Source organism: Lithobates pipiens, unplaced genomic scaffold (assembly GCF_037356315.1).
Source record: "Lithobates pipiens isolate NorthernLeopardFrog02 unplaced genomic scaffold, aLitPip1_a1.2 Scaffold_1, whole genome shotgun sequence".
NCBI lineage: Eukaryota > Metazoa > Chordata > Amphibia > Anura > Ranidae > Lithobates > Lithobates pipiens.
In genome coordinates this window covers 89,309,999-89,332,360 of record NW_027507685.1, presented here as the reverse complement: position 1 = coordinate 89,332,360, position 22,362 = coordinate 89,309,999, and the positions used below count along the sequence as shown (strand labels likewise).

General features: G+C 45.2%; 1 protein-coding gene across 12 annotated transcripts in view; it reads left to right on the top strand.

The window, feature by feature from the left end:
• The window catches only part of CLCN5 (chloride voltage-gated channel 5), a 138,385-nt gene that overhangs the window by 63,994 nt on the left and 52,029 nt on the right, over window positions 1–22,362 (top strand). For all 12 annotated transcript variants that reach the window (XM_077465150.1, XM_077465148.1, XM_077465139.1 and 9 more), the window contains 2 exons: window positions 1,281–1,468; window positions 8,657–8,779. In XM_077465150.1, the coding sequence (XP_077321276.1) occupies window positions 1,281–1,468; window positions 8,657–8,779 (311 nt within the window). The remainder of the gene's footprint in view (window positions 1–1,280; window positions 1,469–8,656; window positions 8,780–22,362) is intronic.

Here is a 22,362-nt window from a genome sequence, read left to right as displayed (position 1 = left end):
ATCGGTGATCCACTGAGTCTCAGTGACATCACGCTCCGTACGCACAGGGAGCGTGCACAGGGGAGGCTGTCATATGACGGCCTCCCGGGAATTCAGATCCACGCCGTGGCCATCATTCGGCCAAAGCGCAGATGTCAAGTGGTTAACCACTTGCCGACCAGCGCACGCCGATGTACGTCGGCAGAATGGCACAGGCAGGCAAATGGGCGTACCTGTACGTCCCTTTAAATTTGCCGCCCTGCCATCGGGAGCGCGCCGCACTGATCGGGACCCCCGTGAGTCCGGTCGTGGAACCCGCAGACTCGATCGCCGCAGGCATACCCGCAATCGTCTCACGGAGCGGGCGAATGAAGAAATGCCGTTGTAAACAGCATTTCTCCATTCTGCCTAGCAACTAGTGACGCTGATCTCTGCTCCATGTGATTGGAGCAGAGATCAGTGTTCACTAAATGAAAGCCCAACCCCCCCCCCACAGTAACACACCCCTAGGAACACTTAACCCCTACACTGCCACCCACTGGTTAACCCTTTCACTGCCAGTGTCATTTACACAGGAATCACTGCATTTATATAGCGGTGATTACTGTATAAATGACAATGGTCCCAAAAATTTGTCAAAAATGTCCGATGTGTCCGCCACAATGTCGCAGTCACAATAAAAATCGCTGATCGCCGCCATTACTAGTAAAAAAAAAGAATAAAAAATTATTAATAAAAATGCCATAAAACTATCCCTATTTTGTAAACGCTATAACTTTTGCACAAAGCAATCAATCGCTTATTGCGATTTATTTTTTTTTTATTTTTTTTACCAAAAATATGTAGAAGAATACGTATCGGCCTAAACTGAGGGAATTTTTTTATATATATTTTTGGAGGATATTTATTATAACAAAAAGTAAAAAATAATGCGTTTTTTTTTTTTCAAAATTGTCGCTCTATTTTTGTTTATAGCGCAAAAAATAAAAACCGCAGAGCTGATCAAATACCACCAAAAGAAAGCTCTATTTGTGGGAAAAAAAGGACGTCAATTTTGTTTGGGAGCCACGTCGTACGACCGTGCAATTGTCAGTTAAAGCGACGCAGTGCCGAATCGCAAAAAGTGGTCTGGTCTTTGACCAGCAAAATGGTCCGGTCTGTAAGGGGTTAATTGACATTGCTGTAGTGTTAGCAGTTTGGAATAAGTTGATATAAAGTGCAGAAGTTCTCTTACACGTTCATAATATGAATATGACAGAATTGGTTGATTGTCACAAATGTGATCTGCTTTGATTCTTCAGGTTCCTTGGCTGGTCTGATTGACATTTCCTCGCACTGGATGACGGACCTGAAGGAGGGCATTTGTATGGATGGCTTTTGGTTTAACCACGAGCAGTGCTGCTGGAAATCTGTGAATGTGGAATTCGCAGACAGGAATAACTGTCCGGAATGGAGAAGTTGGTCCGAGTTAATCCTCGGAGGGTCAGAGGTGAGAGCTTAGAAAGGATCTTTGAATTGTATCCTGGATGCTGGGCATTGGCACGTACCTGTGTTGTACTGAGAGGGCCATTTACCACAGCTGCCTTATTCAAAAGGTTCTAAAATTTAAAGGGGAAGGACTTTTGGCTGTACGTCTCCTATGGATCACAGAAGTGCAGTTCATTCTGCATGCCTGTGACCCATTTTCAGCAGACAGTGGCTGAAGCCCACTGTCGGGTGACGTCGCAGAGCCAGTCTAAGGCTCGGGCAAAGATTGTGACTATAAAGTCGAGATCTGCCCACATGCCTGAACTGGCACCCGGTTCGGCCTCTCTGCAAGCTCCTAAGAGCCTGAGCCAGCTGCTCCCGTCCCCTCCACAGCCCAGCGCTCCAGTGAGTGAGTGAGGGGGGGGGGGGGCAGAGCAGAGAGTCAGCAGCTCTCTGCTCCATGGAGCTCTGGGAACCAAGCCAAAGGCGGTGTTTGATCGCTCGGTTCTCGGCCTTAGAGGGGTGTCGGGGGACAGATGATGCAGCATCCACCTAAGTTTGATTCTTGAAAAAAGCTAAATCCCATACTTCTCTTTTATTAAAATCTGGGCATTAAAAGAGAAGCATGGTCAAAGCTTGTTTGCAGATACTTCTCATTTGGGTCACAGAAGTGCACCTATTTGTGTACTTCCATCACAGAGCAGCTCCAGGTGCTGGAAGCATCCCGGCCATATTGTCAGGATCCACACACTTGCCTGATTGACAGCTGGCTCGGCTCTCAGTGCTCGGCAGAGACAAAGCCAGCTGCACCAGCTCCCTCTCCAGCCTGGCACTCCAGTAAACACTAGAGGGGCAGAGCAGAGGGCAATGATTGACAGTCGCTGCTGTCCACTTCAAGCTGACCTAGAACTGATCAATCGGGGGTCATGTGATCACTCAGTTCTTGGGCTTAGAGCTGATGGAGACAGCTGCAGGTAACACTTGACATCGTTCACACTCCTGCTTTGTAGTGGCGTGTGATCAAAATAAGAAAATTTAATTGGCTAGTCTTTGCATGGGACTGCTCTAGGCATAGCTGCCCAGTATAGCCCAACACTACTGAGGGCAGAGGCTTACGTTTTCCTGTCTCCAGGACAGGAAGTGGAAAAAACAATTTTCCACAACACATTGCGCACAGTTGCGGCACTTCCCCATTACCTTGAATGAGCCAAGTCCGGTGGTGGTAGCGCCCACTGAATGTGATAGGGAGGATGATCTTTGCTGCGGGCATGAAGCAAAGCATTGCGTCTGTGGCATTTAAATGCCCCCATCCGCTGCCTTTGCAGCTTACGTTGGGGTGGTTTTACCTCATAATGTGGGGCCGTATGGGCCAATATCTGGCAAATCGGTCAACGCATATAGAGACTTATACCATCATAAAAATAAAAAATAAATAAAGATCAAAATCTGTATTTAACCCTTTAGGATATAAAGAGTCTAAGCGATTTATCCAGTAAACTTCTCTTTTGTTTCTCAATTCCAATTCTCTATTCCCCCCACGTCTATTAGTTGGAATACCATCGATTTACCATATATCTCAATTGAGAAACCGAATGGTTCATTTCTAAAAAAATGTCTAGAGAGGTAATTTCATATTTATGTCTAACTATTCTGTCTTTGACTTTTTGTGTAGTTTCACCTACGTAGATCAAACCACACAGACATTTGATGATGTATATGACATATGTAGATTGACATGTGAAATTATCTTTTATAGGGATATTGTAATCTTGAGTCGGATGATTAAAGGACTTCCCCTTAATCATGCTAGAACATTGAATGTATGACAAGCAAGGAAATTAACCATAATTAGGAGGTCCCAAAAAAGTAACCCGTGAAGTGGGTGCCCTATACTGGTCAGATCTTAACAATCAATTGTATATGGTCCTACCCTTACGGTACGAAGGTAAAGGGGAGAAATGAAACTCAGGGACAGAAGGATAATTTTTACTTTATATGGACCAGTGTTTTTTAATAATAGTAACTTTATTAGAGAAGGGATGAAACTGAGAGATGAAGGGGAGCCTAGGACAGGATTTTTTTTCTTTTTTTTGTTTCTAAATTAGTACGTTCAAAATGTACTGTATTACCAGGATAACCCCGCTGTCGTATTCTTGCCTCCATCTCACTCAGTCTGTCCTCCTTAAAGCTAGATTTATCAGTGATCCTAGCAACTCTTTTTAACTGATTTCTTGGAATGGATTTAAATATACCTGGAGGCTAACAATCCTCCTTTCCTGAACAGATAATAAAGTGTCCAGAAAAGGAACATTTTCATTTGCAACCGACATGTTAAATTTCAGACCAGGAACCAAACAGTTGAGATATTCATTGAATAACCATAGCGATTTACTGTCGCCCACCCATATGACAAAGGCGTCATCAATAAATCTAAAATATGCCAGACAATTATCTTCAAACAGTTTACAATGATAAACAAATGCATTTTCCAGCATATCCATAAATGCATTGGCATATATGGGGGGGGCGACATTAGAACCCATCCCTGTGCCTGTCAGTTATAAATGGTATGTATCCTTGAACAGAAAAAAATTCTCTTCCAATACAAGCCGCAATAGTTTTAAAATAAATTCTATTTGAGCAGAACTATAAAGGCCTGATTGTTTTAGAAGGCGTTTGCTTGCTTCAATTCCTAGCTCATGTGGAATAGCTTTATACAAATTGGCTACATCCCAGGTGACTAATACAGCCCCTGGGGGTATATTAACCACCTCAATACAGTGCACTTACACCCCCTTCCTGACCAGACCAATTTTCAGCTTTCAGCGCTCTCACAGTTTGACAATTACTCAGTCATGCAACACTGTACCCATATGAAACTTGCGTCCTATTTTCCACACAAATAGAGCTTTCTTTTAGTGGTATTTAATCACTAGTTGGTTTTTTATTTTTTGTGCTATAAATAAAATAAAACGTAAATTTTGTGAAAAAAATGCCTTTTTCTTTGTTTCTGTCATAAATTTTTGCTAATTAGTAATTTTTCTTCATACATTTTGGCCAAAATTTATACTGCTACATATCTTTGGTAAAAATAACCCACATTAGTATATACTATTTGGTCTTTGCGAAAGTTAGAGTCTACAAACTATGGTGCCAATCGCTGAAAATTTATCACATCTGATCAGGCCTTCAGTACATCAGGTATATCTCATTTATTGAGACACTAACAAGTCAGGAAAGTACAAATACCCCCCAAATTACCCCTTTTTACAAAGTAGACATTCCAAGGTATTAAGTAAGTAGCATGGTGAGTTTTTTTTAAGTCGCCATTTTTTCCCACAATTCTTTGCAAAATGAAGATTTTTTTTTTTTTTTTTTACAAAATTGTCATATTATCAGGTTATTTCTCATACACAGCATATGCATACAACAAATTACACCCCAAAATACATTCTGCTACTCTTCCCGAGTACGGCGATACCACATGTGTGAGACTTTTACACAGCCTGGCCACATACAGAGCACCAACATTGATGTAGTACCTTCAGACGTTCTACGAGCAAAAATGACGCATGTCATTTCTCAACCACCTATTACACTTTTGAAGGCCCTGGAGTACCAGGACAATGGAATTTCCCATAAAATTACCCCATTTTGGAAGGCAAACACCCCAACGTATAATCTGTGAGGCATAATGAGTCTTTTGAATGGTTAATTTTTTTTCCAGAAGTTTTTGGAATATGTGGAAAAAAATTTAAACGCTTTTTTTTATTTTTTATTTTTTTTTTTACACAAAATTGTCAATTTATAAGATATTTATAACACATAGTATGTACATAGCAAAATTACAACCCAAAACACATTCTGCTACTCCTCCCGAGTATGGCGATACCACATGTGTAGGACTTTTACACAGCCTGGCCACATAGAGAGGCCGAACATTGAAGTAGTACGTTCAGCCATTCTAGGAGCATAAATGACACCTCTCATTTCATTCCTACCTATCACACTTTTGAAGGTCCTGGACCACCAGGACAGTGAAATTACCCACAAAAAAAGCAAACACCCCAACGTATATTCTATGAGACGTGGGCTGAAAATAGGTACTCGGGTACTCTGATGGCCTGGTGACGGGTACTCTGATGGCCTGGTGACGGGTACTCTGATGGCCTGGTGACGGGTACTCTGATGGCCTGGTGACGGGTACTCGGGTACTCTGATGGCCTGGTGACGGGTACTCGGGTACTCTGATGGGCCTGGTGACGGGTACTCGGGTACTCTGATGGGCCTGGGACGGGTACTCGGGTACTCTGATGGGCCTGGGACGGGTACTCGGGTACTCTGATGGGCCTGGGACGGGTACTCGGGTACTCTGATGGGCCCGGGACAGGTACTATGAGGCATGGTGACAGGTCCTCTTTATTGGGGGGGGGGAGGAAGAATCAGTGTACTTGATGTGTACTGTAGGCGGTAACGAGATGTTACTGCAATCTCCTCGGTTACCGCGGTTTGTTTACATTTTTAGTGATCACGTGGGTAAAAAATAGCTGTTTACCAGCGTCGGTGACGAGCAGTGTTCCCGGGGAACACGCCGCCACCGACGTGCACGGCGCTCGTGCACATGCGCCGTGCACAGTCTGGGTGTGACCATCTGTGATCGGCCGTGACTTCATCACGGCCGATCACGTGGTAAACAGCCATAACCAATGGCTGTTCACCCCCTTCGGTGGCGAGCGGTGTCTCCGTGACACGCCGCCACCAAAGAAACAGGGATGCACGCGCACGATTGCGCGCATTCCCTGTTTAAACGGGAGGCCATTATATGACGGCCTCCCGCCACAATAGGTGTGCCGCCTGGCCGTCATTTGACTGCCGGCGGTCAGCAACCAGTTAAACTTCTCTACCTTTTCTAAAAAATCCATAGTATCACGAATATAGGAGCGGGTATTGGAGACCAGAGGAGATAAACACTTGTCTACATATTTAGCTAATGGTGTGGTAATAGAATTTATACTAGACGATGGGACGTCCAGGAGGATTTTTTAAATCTTTATGTATTTTAGGCAGTACATAAAATATGGGAGTCATAGGACATTCTGAAACAAGAAATGTCTGCGTATTATTATCTGATACCTGTCTGTACTGCATGTTTTAACTACCTTTTTATTTTATTGGAAACCTGTAAAGTTGGATTACTGTCCAATCGTCTAAGTTTTTTAACATCATTAATTTTTCTAAAAATCTCCCTTTCATACTGAGAAGTATCCATCACCACTATTGATCAGCCTTTGTCGGCCGGTTTTATTACAATCTCTTTCCTATTTGAAAGCATAGACAATGCATCAATCTCCTCTTGATTGAGATTGGATTGTATATGGTCTCTTAGTGTGATCATTCAAAAACAATTTGATATCAGACCCTACCCTATTGATGAACAGTTCTGCAGCCGCACATGAAGTAGGAGGTACAAATGTACTTTGATTTTTCAAACCTAAATTGGAAATAGAAATGGCTGAAGAACTGCTACTGTTTATCATAGGGCGAGACGAATAATAAGCTTTTAACTGTATATTCCTGTAAAATTGATAAAAGTCCTGTTTTAATTTAAATGAATCCATCCTTTCCTTAGGACAGAAATTCAGGCCCTTATTTAAGACCCGAGTTTCTGTAACATTTAAAGAAAAAGAGGAAATATTATGTACCGTATTTACATTCAAGTCCTCTGTCAGTTCCGGGTCCTGGTAGCAATTGATCTGGTATTCACAGAGCCTTCGGCGTTTCTTGCCTCCTCACCTCCTGCTTTTGACTTTGGGGGACCATGCTCCAAAAAAGTCCATCTCGGTGCACTTGTAGAAGATCCTGTAGAAGTAATGGAGGAATTGGATCTTGAAATCTGCACATGCTGTCTCATGGATCTAGATCTCATACGAAAACTATTTGGTTCAGTCCAATTATAGACACGGTTATTCATTTATAGTTCTCATGATCTCAATCCATCTTTGTACGTTTTCTAATCTCAATAGATTTTCTATGTGCATTAAATTTGTCCTCCATATCCTTTTTTATCTTGGCAAAATCCTGCTGTCCCAGAGATTCAGATAATTGTTTCTCCAAATTTGTAATCTCTTTTGAAATAACACGTTCCTGTTGAAGGAATTCCACTGTTAAGGTAATGAGGTCAAATGAGCATTTGTTAATGATTTGCGTGAATCGTTTTTTTATATTCCTCATTTTGTGCAAAGAGGGTAGGAACAATACGCACTCTAAGACCCCGTGGAATCAATTGGGCTCGATGGTATTCAGCCAGTGTTACCTCATGCAGTTCCATAGAAATAGACTTTTGTAGTGTTTTCTCCAATTTCTTAGACAATTGTATAGATGAACTCTCAACGAGAAAATCTCGAGATACTGTAGTGCCCATGTAAATGCGGGCTGCATCTTCATCCGTATAGGAATAGGATCCTCCCGTTGCCATTATTCCTTGAGGTTCCAGCAAAATTAGACCGGTGCTTCTCACATGGGAATATATAGAAAAAAGTAGTAGGTGAGATACACACACGGTCAGTGAAACAGGTGTGCCAGCAATCGAGTCTGTCCCAAAGACTCAATATAAAAAAGCAGAAGAGGGATTGCTGCACAAACAAAAGTAAATTTATTGATAAAATTTACATCACATCAGGTATAATTCAGGTGATGTTTCGGGCTAAGCATGATATCGCCCTTCCTCATGACCACATACCTGCAATAAAAATTGTAACCAACTTCACATATAAAGGCTTATAGCTCACATATGTGAAGTTGGTTACAATTTTTATTGCAAGTATGTGGTCATGAGGAAGGACGAAATCATGCTTAGCCCGAAACGTCACATGAATTATACCTGATGTGATGTAAACTTATTTTTGTTTGTGCAGCAATCCCTCTTCTGCTTTTTTATATTGAGTCTTTGGGACAGACTCGATTGCTGGCACAGGGTTATAACCTGTCAGATATACATATGTGTACAGAAGAATGTAAAAAAAGTGTGTATGTGTATGTATATGTGTGTGTGTGTATGTGTGTGTGTGTGTGTGTGTATATATATATATATATATATATATATATATATATATATATATATATTTTTTTTTACATTCTTCTGTAAATTGATGATGACTGGCCTCCTTTTATTACTTTGTCATCTAATAATCTTATTTTGTTTGTTTTGCAGGGGGCGTTCCCGTACATCTTGAATTATATAATGTACATCCTCTGGGCTCTCCTCTTCGCCCTTCTTGCTGTCTTGTTAGTTCGCAACTTTGCACCATATGCCTGCGGTTCCGGTATCCCTGAGGTAGGTCAGACTCTGAAGCTCCACTGTTGTTCTTGGGTGAATCCCCCCCCCCCCTCTAGTTGGATTCCTAAGTGCCGGTTCACACAGGGGCAACCTGTCAGCCTGACAAGTCGCGCTCCATGCAGTACTATGGAACCATTCTAATAGGAATGACTAAAGTTGCTCTGACTTAGAAAAAGGTTCCTGTAGTACTTTGGGGCAACTTCGGAGCGGCTTGCATTGACGTCTATATAGAAGTCATTTTGCAAGCCATGCTGAAGACATGCTGTACGGTTCGGCTTCAAAGTCAGACGACTTTGAATCTGCCGCTGTGTGAATCGGCACTCAGTGTAAAATAGGAATTGGTCACTCATTTGCCATCTTGAAGTTTTTTTATTTTAAATTTTAATTTTAAATAATTTTTATTGACAAGATGCAACAAAAAAAAAAATATGTTGATACAATAACCAGTATGCTCAACATGAGCATGAAGAATACACAATTGCATATTAATGGTCAGTTACATGTACAAACTTCAACTGCCCAGTCTCGACATATAGAGGTAACATCTAAACACCCAGTAACTATGTAAGGGAAGGTTGGGTACAAAGCAATTCTTTACAGAGTACAGAAGTAAAATCACATCCTAACTTATAGATTGACCATAGATTATGAACCCCCTCAGATAGCTGTAGTAGTAAGAGTGGATGATCACAAAGGTTCCCATATCCTATTGTATTTGTTAGGGCAGCTTCTATGCTCAAAGATCATGGGGGTATCTGGTTCACTATCTGAATCCACTGTTGGGTAGATGGAGGAGCAGATTGATTCCGTTTAAGCGCTATGGCCTTACAGGCCAAAAAAAGTGTTTCCTTTAACCGACAGCAGTACAACGATCTATATGTCGGCAGGGAGGGCAAAAGGGCGTATGATACATCGCCTTTAAGAAGCGGCATTGTTGGCGAATGCCCCCACCGCAAGCTTCGTGACCACGGGTCCGGCGGACTCTGTCCGCCGGGTGCCGGCAATTGTGGGGTGGGAGAATGGGGAGATGCCTCTGTGAACAAGGCATTTTCCCCGTTCTGCCTAGTGACATGACAGAGATCTACTGCTCCCAGTCATCGGGGGCAGTGATCACTGTCATGTGAGTAGTAGCCCACCCCTCCACAGTTAGAATCACCCTCTAGGGCACACTTAACCCCTTGATCGCCCCCCCCTAGTGTTTAACCCCCTCATTGCCTGTGTCATTTACACAGTAATCAGTGCATTTTTATAGCACTGATCGATGTTTAACCACTTGCCGACTGCCGCACGACGATGTACGTCGACAGATTGGCACGGGCAGGCATAAGGGCTTACATGTACGTCCTTGCCTGCCCGCGGGTCGGGGGCCCGATCGGGCCCCCGCCCGGTGCCTGCGGCGGTCGGTATTCGTTCGGGAGCGATCCCGGACGAGGGGACGGCCATTCATTCATGGCCACCCCCTCGCGATCGCTCCCGACGAATGAAAATGTCCCGTGACATCACTTCCTCTCCTGTAATGTAAACACAGGAGAGGAAGTGATGTATTCTCTCCTCCGTGTCGGTATTTTTCGTTCCGGCACCGAGGAGAGAGCATCGGTGAGTTGCACAAGCACTACACTACACAGTAGAACATGCCAGGCTCACTCACACCCCCCGATCACCCCCCAATTACCCCTGCCCCCCCAGTCACAGTGACACCAATTGCTTTTTTTTTATTTATTTTTTATTTTTTGCATTGGTGTCATTTGTGACTGTAATAACTGTTAGGGCAGTTAGGGTTAGCCCCCTTTAGTTCTAAGGTACCCCCCTAACCCCCCCCAATAAAGGTTTAACCCGTGATCACCCCCCGTCGCCAGTGTCACTAAGGCTGGGTTCACATTGCAGCGGTTTATGAGAACGGATGTGATTCGCACCGCACTGCAGTGCAAATCACATCCGATCTCTGTGCGATTCGAGTTCAGCCATACAGATAGTATGGCTGAATTTGTGTCGCACCCGCCGCAAACTCGCACGGGACCCTTTTTTTGGTCCGCAGCAGAATCGGATCGCATGGGTGTTCACACCATGCGATCCGAGTTTGCAGATCGCACTGCGATATGCGAACTGATCTGGGGGTGTCATTAACATTTCACTGACACTCCCAGCAGTTCGCATAGGGCAGTGTGAACTGCCGCCGGGAGGCATGTGATGCGGGAACCCGCCGCGCATTCGTGGCGTTCCCACATCGCTCCAGTGTGAACCCAGCCTAATAAGCGATCGTTTTTCTGATCACTGTATTAGTGTCACAGGTGACGCTAGTTAGGCAGGTAGGTATTTAGGTTCGCCGCAGCTTTTTATAGCGCCAGGGACCCCATATACTACCGCATAAAGCCCCCTGATTGCCCCCTAGTTAACCCTTTCACCAGTGATCACCATATAACTGTTACAGGTGACGCTGGTTGGTTAGTTATTTTTTTTTATAGTTTCAGGGCACCCGCCATTTATTACCTAGTCTCACTAGTGTACTCCTAAATTTAGGGGTGTCTACTTTCCAAAATGGGGTCATTTGGGGGGGGTTTGTGCCATCTTGGCATTTTATGGCCTTCAAAACTGTAACGCCCTTAGAAAGCCTGAAGGCGGTGCTTGGTTTTCGGGGCCCCGTACGCGGCTAGGCTCCCAAAAAGTCCCACATATGTGGTATCCCCGTACTCAGGAGAAGCAGCAGAATTTATTTTGGGGTGTCATTTCACATATGCCCATGGCATGCGTGAGCAATATATCATTTAGTGACAACTTTGTGAAAAAAAAAAAAAAAGTTTGTAATTTTCCCGCAACTTGTGGCAAAATATAAAATATTCCATGGACTCAACATGCCTCTCAGCAAATAGCTTGGGGTGTCTACTTTCTAAAATGGGGTCATTTGTGGGGGTTTTGTGCCATCTTGGCATTTTATGGCCTTCAAAACTGTAATAGGTAGTGAGGAGTGAATTTATTTTTTATATATATATATATTTTTTTGGGGGGATATTTATTATAACAAAAAGTACAAAATAATGCATTTTTCTCAAAATTGTCGCTCTATTTTTGTTTATAGCGCAAAAAATAAAAACCGCAGGGATGATCAAATGCCACCAACGACCGCACAATTGTCAGTTAAAAGCGACGCAGTGCCGAATCGCAAAAAGTGGTCTGGTCTTAAGCCAGCAAAATGGTCTGGTCTGAAAGTGGATAATGTCGCAGTCCCAATAAAAAAAAAAAAATTGTAGATCGCTCCTATTACTAATAAAAAAATAATAATAATAATAATAAAAAATGGCATAAAACTATCCCCTATTTTGTAGACGCTATACATTTTGCGCAAACCAATGAATATACGCTTATTGCAATATATATTATTTATATATTGCATAATTTATTTTTATTTTTTACCAAAAATATGTAGAGGAATACATATCGGCCTAAATTGAGGAAAAAAATATTTTTTTTAATATATTTTTGGAGGATATATTTATTATAGCAAAAGGTAAAAAATATTGTTTTTCCCTAATCGTCTTTCAGGACAGCCACTATGAGAGGTAGTCTCCTCCTCTTCCTCTGGAAACACTGCACCAGCCCATAAATTCTTACTTCCCCTGCCGGACCTCAGTTATTAGTGTTTCCTCCCGCGGGGAGACACTGTGCAGGACCAGGCCGGTCAGTCAGGGAGGCTGTGGCCATTTTTTTTTGTCAAGAACCTGGTTGAAAGAAGCAGGGGCTTCGTAAGAAGAAAACTGGGTTCAAGCCATTCAAATTGACTTTCGGCTTACTTGCCTCACCAGGTATTGCCACTCCTTCCTAGTTGAGCGCGGCTTCAGGTCGTAGGGACTCCTATCTCGTCTACAGGGAAGCCGCTGGCAAGCCGTTCGGATTTCCCTATACAAGGGTACAGTCCGCCTTTTTTCTTTGAACCGAGCGGGCCGAACGACAGGCGGCGTATTATCCGACGGAAAGCGAAGGCTTGACCTCTAATACGATCGACTTCTGGTTCCGGGTCGTGGAGCTGATGGGAGGGCCGAGCTCAAGCTGGAGACGAGTCGGGAACGCACACAGGCAGCGTGAGACTCGGTAGTAAGCAGCCACCTGCAGTCATGTCGGAAGCTAATGCTCAACCAACAGACACTACCTCCAGTATTCCTAAGGTAAGATCACCCTGGGGAGGGGTACTCTATAGGATTCCCCCCCCCCCCCATGTATGGTTCCATCAATGTGGGGAGGCAGACCCTCTGGGTGGCCGGAGGGGAGGCTCAGATCCCTGCATTTAAAAAGGGAACTAGTGCACTTCCAGAGTTGTATCCTGAGCTTTGTAATTACTTTTTTTTTTCTTTTTTTTTTTTTTTCTTTCCGTTTTTTCCTTTTTTACTTATTTTTCAGAAAGCTAAGGAAAAAACTAAGTCCACACATAGCTCTAAAAAGAAGTGTGCCTCCTGTAGGGACATTTTAGGGGAATCTTGGGCAAAAGTGTTGTACAGAGACTGTATAGATTCCCTTGTTAAGGAAAGGGAATCTGAACAGGAGTCAGGACTAGCAGCTTCAGTCAAAGAGCTCTCGTCCACCTTCTCTTCTTTTAGATCCCTGTTTGAAAAGTTTCCGCTTCCCACGGGTCCAGCTCCCCAGGATACGACCCCACCTCTAGCACAGAGTTCTGCTCAGGTTCAACCTGCTACAACAAGGGGGACAGAGGTTGCAGGCCCTTCAGGGACAGGAAGGAGGACTTCCAGACAGTTCCTCTTCCGATTCCCAAGAGGGTTCAGAGGGGGAGGACCAGGATGGGGGGGGTCCAGGAAAGCCTCCAGATAAAAATTATCCCTTGATGAGGTAGAGGACCTCTTAAAAGCGAATTATACAACCCTCGGTATCCAGGCGGATAAGAAACCCCTAACCCTTTATGACTAAATGTACTCTGGTTTAGGGGAACCAAAGAGAAGGGTGTTTCCAGTGCACGAGGTACTGATGGAAACAGTTAAAAAGGAGTGGCAGGATCCTGAGAGAAAGCCCTTCTTTCCTAGATCCTTAAAAGAAGATCCCCATTTTCAGAGGACCCGGCATGCATTTGGAATAAAAATCCCAAATTAGATGCCGCCTTCTCCCAGGTCTCCAGACACACGGATCTGGCGTTTTGAAGACATGGGGCTTTGGCAGATGTCATGGACAAAGGGATTGACTCTCTGCTTAAATCAAAAGTGGAACTCGGCTATCGGCAATTTAAGCCTGAAATGGCAGTTACAGTTGTGGCTTGCAATTTAGAGCACTGGCTCTCACAGATCCAACAACATATTGAGACAGGCACAGATAAGGAAACCATTCTGTCGTCCTTTCCTACTATGCTGCGAGGTATCGCTTACATAGCAGATGCCTCTGCTGAGTCTGTCTGCATGTCGGGCAGAACGGCAGCTCTAGCCAATTCGGCCAGAAGGGCCCTCTGGCTAAAAACGTGGCCAGGGGATAGTGCCTCCAAGGTAAAACTGTGTGGGGATACCTTTGACGGGGGACCTCCTTTTTGGCCCAGGGCTAGAGACTGTTCTAGACCGTACAGCGGACTGGAAAAAATCCTTTCCTCTTAAGCGGAAAACCCCCGTAATAACAAAACCCCTAAACCAGAGGGAAAAAAGAGAACCCGGCCCCAAAAAGTCAGGGGCAGAGGAGGGGAGATTTTCCGCCCTCCTGACCAGCCCCGTAAAACCCAGTGACGTTACAGTGGGAGGAAGACTGGGGGGCCTTTCTCCCACAGTGGGAAGCAATATCCCCCAATCAATTTATTTTAGGGGTAATAAGAAGGGGGTACCTCTTGGAATTCTCAAGACCGCCCCCACAAAGATTCCTTGTCGCGCATCTACCCAGGTGCATGGCAAAGGCCGAGGCCTTGCTGGAAGCACTGAGAATAACGTCCTGATTCTCCAATTCCCTTCAGAGTGTCAAAAGCAGAAGAGGGAAGGGGATTTTATTCTCATGTCTTTATAGTAAAAAAACCTTCAGGAAAATTCAGATTAATTCTGAACTTAAAGCCCCTGAACAGGTCAGTGGCATACAAGATTACTCATGGAGTCAATCTTTTCCGTAAGGGCTCTTCTACCCCGCAACTGTTTCATGGTATCTCTGGACCTAAGGGACGCGTATTTACACATCCCTATAGCGGAGGCCTCGCAGAAGTTTCTACGCCTTGCCATAGATCTAGGGGGAGAAACAGTACACCTTCAGTTTCAGGCCCTGCCATTCGGGCTATCCTCTTCAAACCGCATTTTTACCAAGGTCCTGGCAGAAGCCATGGCCTTTCTTTGGCTCCAAGGGATATCTATAATAGCCTACCTGGACAACTTGCTCTTATTTGCAGCATCCCCAATACAGTTAGTCAAGGATCTCGACCTAACCAAAAGGGTCCTTACAGATCTGGGGTGGCTACTAAACTTGGAAAAGTCCAGCCTGATCCCCTCGCAACAGATCTCCTATCTAGGATTCCTGTTGGACTCAACACTGAGAGTTTTTCTGCTGAGAGAGAAGGTGCAAAAGCTGGACAGAGCTGTGGCCTTTCTTCAGAGCAACCAGCTGTTTTCCCATAAGGTTTCTGATGTCAGTATTGGGTCTCCTTACATCTACCCTCCCAGCAGTGCAGTGGGTGGGACTACATTTTCGTCCCCTACACACCTTCGTCCTAGGGGTGTGGGACCACAGTCAAGAGGCTCTAGACACCCTAGTACATGTTCCACACCAAGTAAAGAGATCCCTCTGGTGGTGGAGGAAAGTGATGAACCTGTCGCAAGGACGTCTGTGGCTCATCCCGGTTTCTCGGGTAGTTGCCACAGATGCAAGTGGCAGAGGTTGGGGGGCACATTTGGGTTTCCTTCTAGCCCAGGGCACTTGGGAAGACGACGAACTGTCTTGGTCGTCCAACTGGAAAGAACTAAGGGCAGTGGGACTAGCCCTCAGGTTTTTCAAAAAGGAGCACATTCAGGTGCGGTCGGACAACTTCTCCACAGTGGCCTACTTAAACAAGCATGGTGGCACGAGAAGCGGAGCCCTGTTGTCTTTAGCAACAGAGATCCTGAGCTGGGCCGAGACCTACAGCCTTTCACTCTCAGCAGTTTTCCTGAGAGGAGAGAAAAACGTGGTAGCAGACTTTCTCAGCCGAAAGAGGCTGAGGGAGGGCAACTGGGTTCTCAACCAGGAGATCTTCAATCTCATAATAAAGAGATGGGGACCTCCGGAGGTGGACCTTTTTCGCATCCAAAAGCAACGCAAAAACCCCCTGTTTTTTCTCCCTGAGAAGGGGAAAGGGAGCTTTAGGTGTGGGCGCTTTGAACCAGAATTGGCACTTCAGAATTTGCTATGCCTTCCCACCTCTGGCATTGTTGCCAGCAGTTCTGAGAAAGTTTCAAATGGAAAGCACATCTCTGATTCTGGTGGCACTGCATTGGCCCAAGAGAGCATGGTTCTCAATACTGAAACAGTTGGCTGTAGAACCTCCCCTATTCAATTATTACGTTTCAATAAATGGTGCGTAGAAAGCTCTTTACCAGTTCGGAGCTCCTCTGCAGTTTTTTTTTTTTTTTTTTTTTTAAATGTATATTTATTGAGAAAAAGGTTTTTGTACAACAGATGAATTTGTACATTCCGATACAAATAATCAAAATTGACAATGTAACAGCAACAAAGAAAACCGCCGCAGGCGGGATATAAAACGTTAACAGTTTAATACAGCATGTCAAAAGGTAAGGGGAAAAGGACACACCACGAATCTGCCAATAAGGATATGTAAATAGACCAAGAGATGTATTTGCGGGAGGGGTCGTGGAGTATGAATCCCAAGTTCAAACCTGAGAAAAACATTCCCGAGAGTAAAGAGCCATAAATTAAGGTTTCGTCTCCGGGTTAAACGTGGAATTGTCCCACCTGTCCCATATTTTAGAAAACTTAGGTAGAGAGTCTTGTACCAGCGCAGTCATACGTTCCATCCTGCGTATGTATGCAATTGCAGAAATGAGCTGCGGCTGGGACGGAGGGGAGGGGGACAACCAAAGAGCAGGGATCACTCTCTTGGCAGCTAGGAGAATATAGGCTGTCAGCTTCTTGGCGTGCTTAGATAACGCCGCGATAGGTAGGCCTAACAAGTAGTGTTTAGGGTCTAACGGGATATCTACCTCTAAAACAGATTGTAGTAGAGATTGGACCATAGACCAAAAAGGTATAATCAAAGGGCAGCTCCAGAAAATATGGTAATGGGTGCCCTCATCTCTTAGGCATCTCCAACACAGCTTAGATATGGAATGATCATATTTATGTAACATTTCAGGGGTCTTGTACCAAAACATTAGTATCTTATAGGCCGTCTCTCTCTGCTCCACACATCTGGAGACTTTAGAAGTAGAAGTCCAAATGTCCTGCCATTGAGAAATGGTTAAGGGGGACGGTAAAATTGTAGCCCATCTCCTCATGTAAAGATGTGTTTCCGTGGTGGGCGAGGTTGAATTGTGGAGGACACTATATATATATATATATATATATATATATATATATATATATATATATATATATATATATATATATATATATATATATATATATATATATATATATATATATATATATATATATTAGAGGATACAAGTCCTTTGTGGCATGGACCTTGGGAGCACAAAGTTTCAAAGGTGTTAGGGTTGGCCAAAGTCAGGTCAGGGGATCTGGAGTGGAAATAATGTTTAAATTGAATGTATGAAAAAAAGTCGATCTGGAATGTCATATTTATCCTGAAGCTCAGGAAAGGATAGGAGTTTGCGAGATACCGGATGCACCAGATGGCGAAGTTGGAAGATGCCAGACCTATACCAAGGAAACATCTTCTTCACCGAGAGGCTGTCAGGCATATCTGGATTAAAAATGACATTCAACAGGGGTGAGCATGGAGAAGAGAGAGAGAACCGTTTGTGACACTGTTTCCATATGGAGAGAGTAAAAAGCATCGGTCCAAGGCATATGCGCCTAAGCTGAGCCATAGAGGAGGTCAGATCAGACCACAGCATGGAGCAGGGATGGACAGGAGTGACCACACTCATTTCTAGCTCTGACCATCTACTGGTAGCAAAATACGACGACCAGGAGACAGCCGCCAGAAGGTGTGCTGCATAGTAGTACTTCACTATATCGGGGGCTCCCAGTCCTCCGTGAGACCATGGAGCAAAAACCACTGTTTGGGCTATCTTATGCAACTTATTCCCCCATATAAATTTAGCAAAGGCTCGCTGAATATTCCTAAGCTGAGGCATAGAGATAGCAACTGGTAATGTTTCAAAAAGATATAAAAACTTAGGGAGGATGGCCATTTTCAATACGTTAATCCTGCCCAGGAGAGATAGGGGACACGACGACCAACTTCTGAGCAGTCTGTGCGTTTCCGCTATTAAAGATATATAGTTAGCTTCATAGAGGGAGCTGTACTTGGCGGTCAGGTTAATGCCGAGGTATTTAAGGGAAACGGGGCACCAACGATAGGGGTATGTGGATTCCAAGGAAGCTCGAAGCGTGGGGGGAATATGAATAGGGAGCGCTTCGGTTTTAGTCGTATTAACCCTATAACCCGAGAGTCTACTGAATGAGTCTAAAAGAGTGTGAAGTTTGGGAAGGGAGGTTGGAGGTTTCGTCAGGGTGAGGAGTATGTCATCTGCAAAGAGAGACAGCTTGTATTCTTTCAGTCTGAGGGAAATTCCACATATGTCCGAATCCTCCCGTATAGCTGCGGCCAAGGGTTCTAAGCATAGTATAAACAACAAGGGGGATAGGGGGCATCCCTGTCTGGTACCATTACTATGTGTGAAGAGTGGGGATCTGTAAGATGCCAATTGGACTTGGGATGTGGGAAATGAGTATAGGGCTTGTAGGGCTGACAGGAAAGAACCAGAAAAGCCAAAACGCTGGAGCGTAGCAAACATGTAAGGCCATCCCAGCCTGTCAAAGGCTTTTTGTGCGTCTAAACTCAAAACGATGGCCGGGCGAGGCGTTTTATCGAGTAAATCTATGAGGTCAATGGTACGCCTGGTGTTGTCCCCAGCCCATCTGCCCAGTACAAATCCCACTTAGTCATTATGAACCAGGGCGGGGATCAATAAGGAAAGCCTATTAGCCAAGATTTTGGTGAAAATTTTATAGTCGGAGTTGAGTAAGGCTATGGGTCTGTAATTATCTGGTAGGGTAGGGGATTTACCCGGTTTCGGGATAACTGTGATGTGTGCATGGCGAAATTGAGAATGCGGTATAATGCCCTTCTGTAGGGAGGTAAAGAGATTAAGCAGATGAGGGCTCAGCGTCGGGAGAAAAGTTTTATAATAAACATAAGGAAGCCCGTCGGGGCCCGGGGACTTATGGGACGGAAGGTCTTTCACAACCGCAGCCAATTCTTCCGGCGTAACGGGAGCATTCAGGGTGTCTACTTGTGGGGAAGACAACACTGGCAATTTCAAGGAAGCGCAGAAATCATCAAAGCTGTCTTGGGAGAACACATGGTTAGGGTCTGAAGCTAGGCAGTTATATAATTTTTTTGTAGAAAGCACCAAATACTTTAGACATCGTCAAGGGGCAGTAAGTCGGAGTGCCGTCTGACTGCAGCAGGAGGTCAGGATAGGAGTGAAATGGACGGGGCTTTAGCTTGTTCACCAACATCCTATGAGGCTTGTTGGCAAATTCATAGAACCTCTGTTTAGCCCAAAGCAGAGCTTTAGAGCACTTATGCATATCTAAAGATTTTAACCGTTCGCGGAGAGAGGTCACTGTGCGAAGACGTGGCACCGATGGGGAGGACAAAAGCAGAGCTTCAGCTTTTTGCAGTTGCGAAAGGAGGTCTAGTCTCTGCGCAGCAGAGTCTCGTTTAAGGCGGGAGCCAGCCGAAATACACAATCCTCTAAAAACGGCCTTGTGGGCCTCCCAAAGAGTGGACACGTCCCGCACTGACCCTTCGTTAAGTTGAAAAAATTCGGCTAAACCGTGGGATAAATGTGTTTCGGTAACCGGATCACGGAGGAGAAACTCGTTGAATCTCCAGTGGCAGGTCTTAGGTGTAGAGAGGGTGAGGGCGAGGTCAAGCTGGACCGATGCATGATCAGACCACGTTATGGGATTTAACTCCGAGGCCACTGCCGACGTTAGAGGCGCCGTAACAAAGATGTAGTCTAATCTGGAATACATCTTGTGTGGGGGAGAGTAGAAGGAGAATTGCCGATGCGTAGGGTGTTTAATCCTCCAGATGTCTAAGAAGTTATGGGATCTAATGAGCTTGCGAAACGCAGTAGATTGGCGTTCCGTTTTTAAGGAGGGATTGTCTGAAAACAGGGTCTGCCTATCTTTCCTAGCAGACATGGCCATATTGAAGTCCCCGCCAAGGATCATGAATGGCTAAGCATAGGTGCCCAGGTTATCCAAGACCTCAGTAAGGAAGTGAATCTGGCCCGAGTTGGGGGCATAGACATTAATAACAGTAAGAGAACGAGATAAGTAATCACAGTCCAGGAGGATGCATCTACCCTGTGGATCAATAAATGAGGACTTAACCCGTAGCGGGCAGGTCTTTTTAATCAGTATTGCCACCCCTGCTTTACCAGAGGGGTCAGATGCCATAAAAGAGACCGGAAAATGTTTGGCTGCAAATTTAAGAGATCCCCCTGGGCGAAAGTGGGTCTCCTGGACTAGGACCACATCTGCGTTTGAGGACTTGAACTCCTTCAAAGCTAACCAGCGCTTATGGATTGAGTTCAGGCTCTTAACATTGTAAGTAAGTACCCTCAAAGCCATCGTGTAGAAAATAGTGAAAGCTTAAGATACCCATAGTATACATACAAAAAACGGATATAACCATACCAACCAGGAAGATACTGGGACCCGTGGTGTGTCCTAGAAGTGAAAGGCAGATGAAGGCATATAATAACAACATTGTGATTATAAAGCGTAGAAAAGTGCATCCAAATTGAACAAAAAATGAAAAAAAGGCAGAAAAAAAGGCCCAAAAAAAACAAAAAAAACATTACTATTAGAAAAAAGGCCTGGGGGGTGAAAACCACCCAGGAGTCCACAGCCGTAGCCGTGGAACAAAAGGAGGCACATCAGGGGTTCCAGCTCATCTGGAGAGACCCCGCCACCTTCCAGCAATAGTTACAGGGAATAAGAGCAGAACACTGTAGTCCCAACAACCAGAAAAAAACAGGGGCTGTAAGAAATATAAGTACGTGAAAGAACCTGGAGAAGGAGCTGGGGAGGCCGGTCTGCTTAAAAATCGTTCCAGAGTCTGAGGGCCGCAAATCCGGGGACAAAGACTGAGGAAGGTGTTTCGGCCCGTATTTCACCATGAGGCGTTGGGGCTAGGCGTATATTCAGTTACATGTGGTATTTCCCATAGAGGTGTAGCGACTGTGAGCAGCACGGAAGCATTGGAAGGCGTCTAAGGCCTATGTAGGATGATCACAACATGGCTGTCAAACAGGGAGGGACCCAAGATGAGACCCCAAGAAAGTACGCTGTCGGTTAGAGAACACAAGCCAACTGGGAGGGGAGGTGGAGCAGGAGAGCAGGCCGCAGCATTCCCAAACAGTCGGGGGGGGGGGGGGGGGGGGGAGATCGATACCACTGCCCCAGTGGGTTGTATAAGGGGAGAGGGCACCGGCTCGGACAGAAATCAGGGCAAATAGCAAGCAGGTGCAGGCCACAGGGAGCAGGAGAAGGAGATGGGTGAACCAAGATGGCCGCTGAGCAGGCCGAGGGTAGATGCAGGGTAGGAGGGTGTGACTGGTGTATGCAGGTAGTCACTCAGGAGGGTTGGTAGGCTCAGTTGAGGCAGGGATTAATGCCAGTGATGGATGGGGCAGCAATCCGGCCACAGAAGAGGGAGAGCAAATATGCTGCTAGAGGCCTTGGGTGGAGCAAGATGGCCGCCGGAGCTCACCTTTCCAGCTGAAGTCTGGGCTTCCCTGCAGGCATCCGAGCGGCGACCAGCAGGGGTCCGGTGCAGGAGAGGCTGTCCTGGGGGGTCCGCGCTGTGAGTCTCCCACAGTCCCGGCCGGGACTGGATCCAGGATGTGCCGTCCGGAGGCTTCGTGGAGCGGCGTAGGCCCTCCTCTGCAGTTTTGGGATTTTTACAGTGTGGGGCAGATAAAGGCTTATCCATTAGTACCCTCAGGGGTCAAGTGTCAGCCCTCAGTGTTTATTTAGAAGAGCATCTGGCTGCCAACCCGTGGGTAGTCAGATTCTTTAGGGCCCTGACTAGACAGAGACCGGTCCAGGGTCTGTCCTTTCCCAGATGGGATTTATCCTTCGTTTTACAAAGCTTAACGGGATCCCCCTTTTGAGCCTTTAAGAGTGCTTACTAAGAGAACTTTGAAGACAGTTTTTCCGGTAGCGGTAACAACTGCCAGGAGGGTCAGTGAGATGGAGGCCTCATCAGTCAGGGCTCCCTTTTGCGTTATTTTCCCGGACCGGATAGTTTTAAAGACCGATCCGGCCTTTTTGCCGAAAGTGGCACCCGGCTTTCATAGAAGCCAGGAAATTGTTTTACCCTCATTTTGTCCCAATCCCTCAGGCGAGAAGGAACTAAA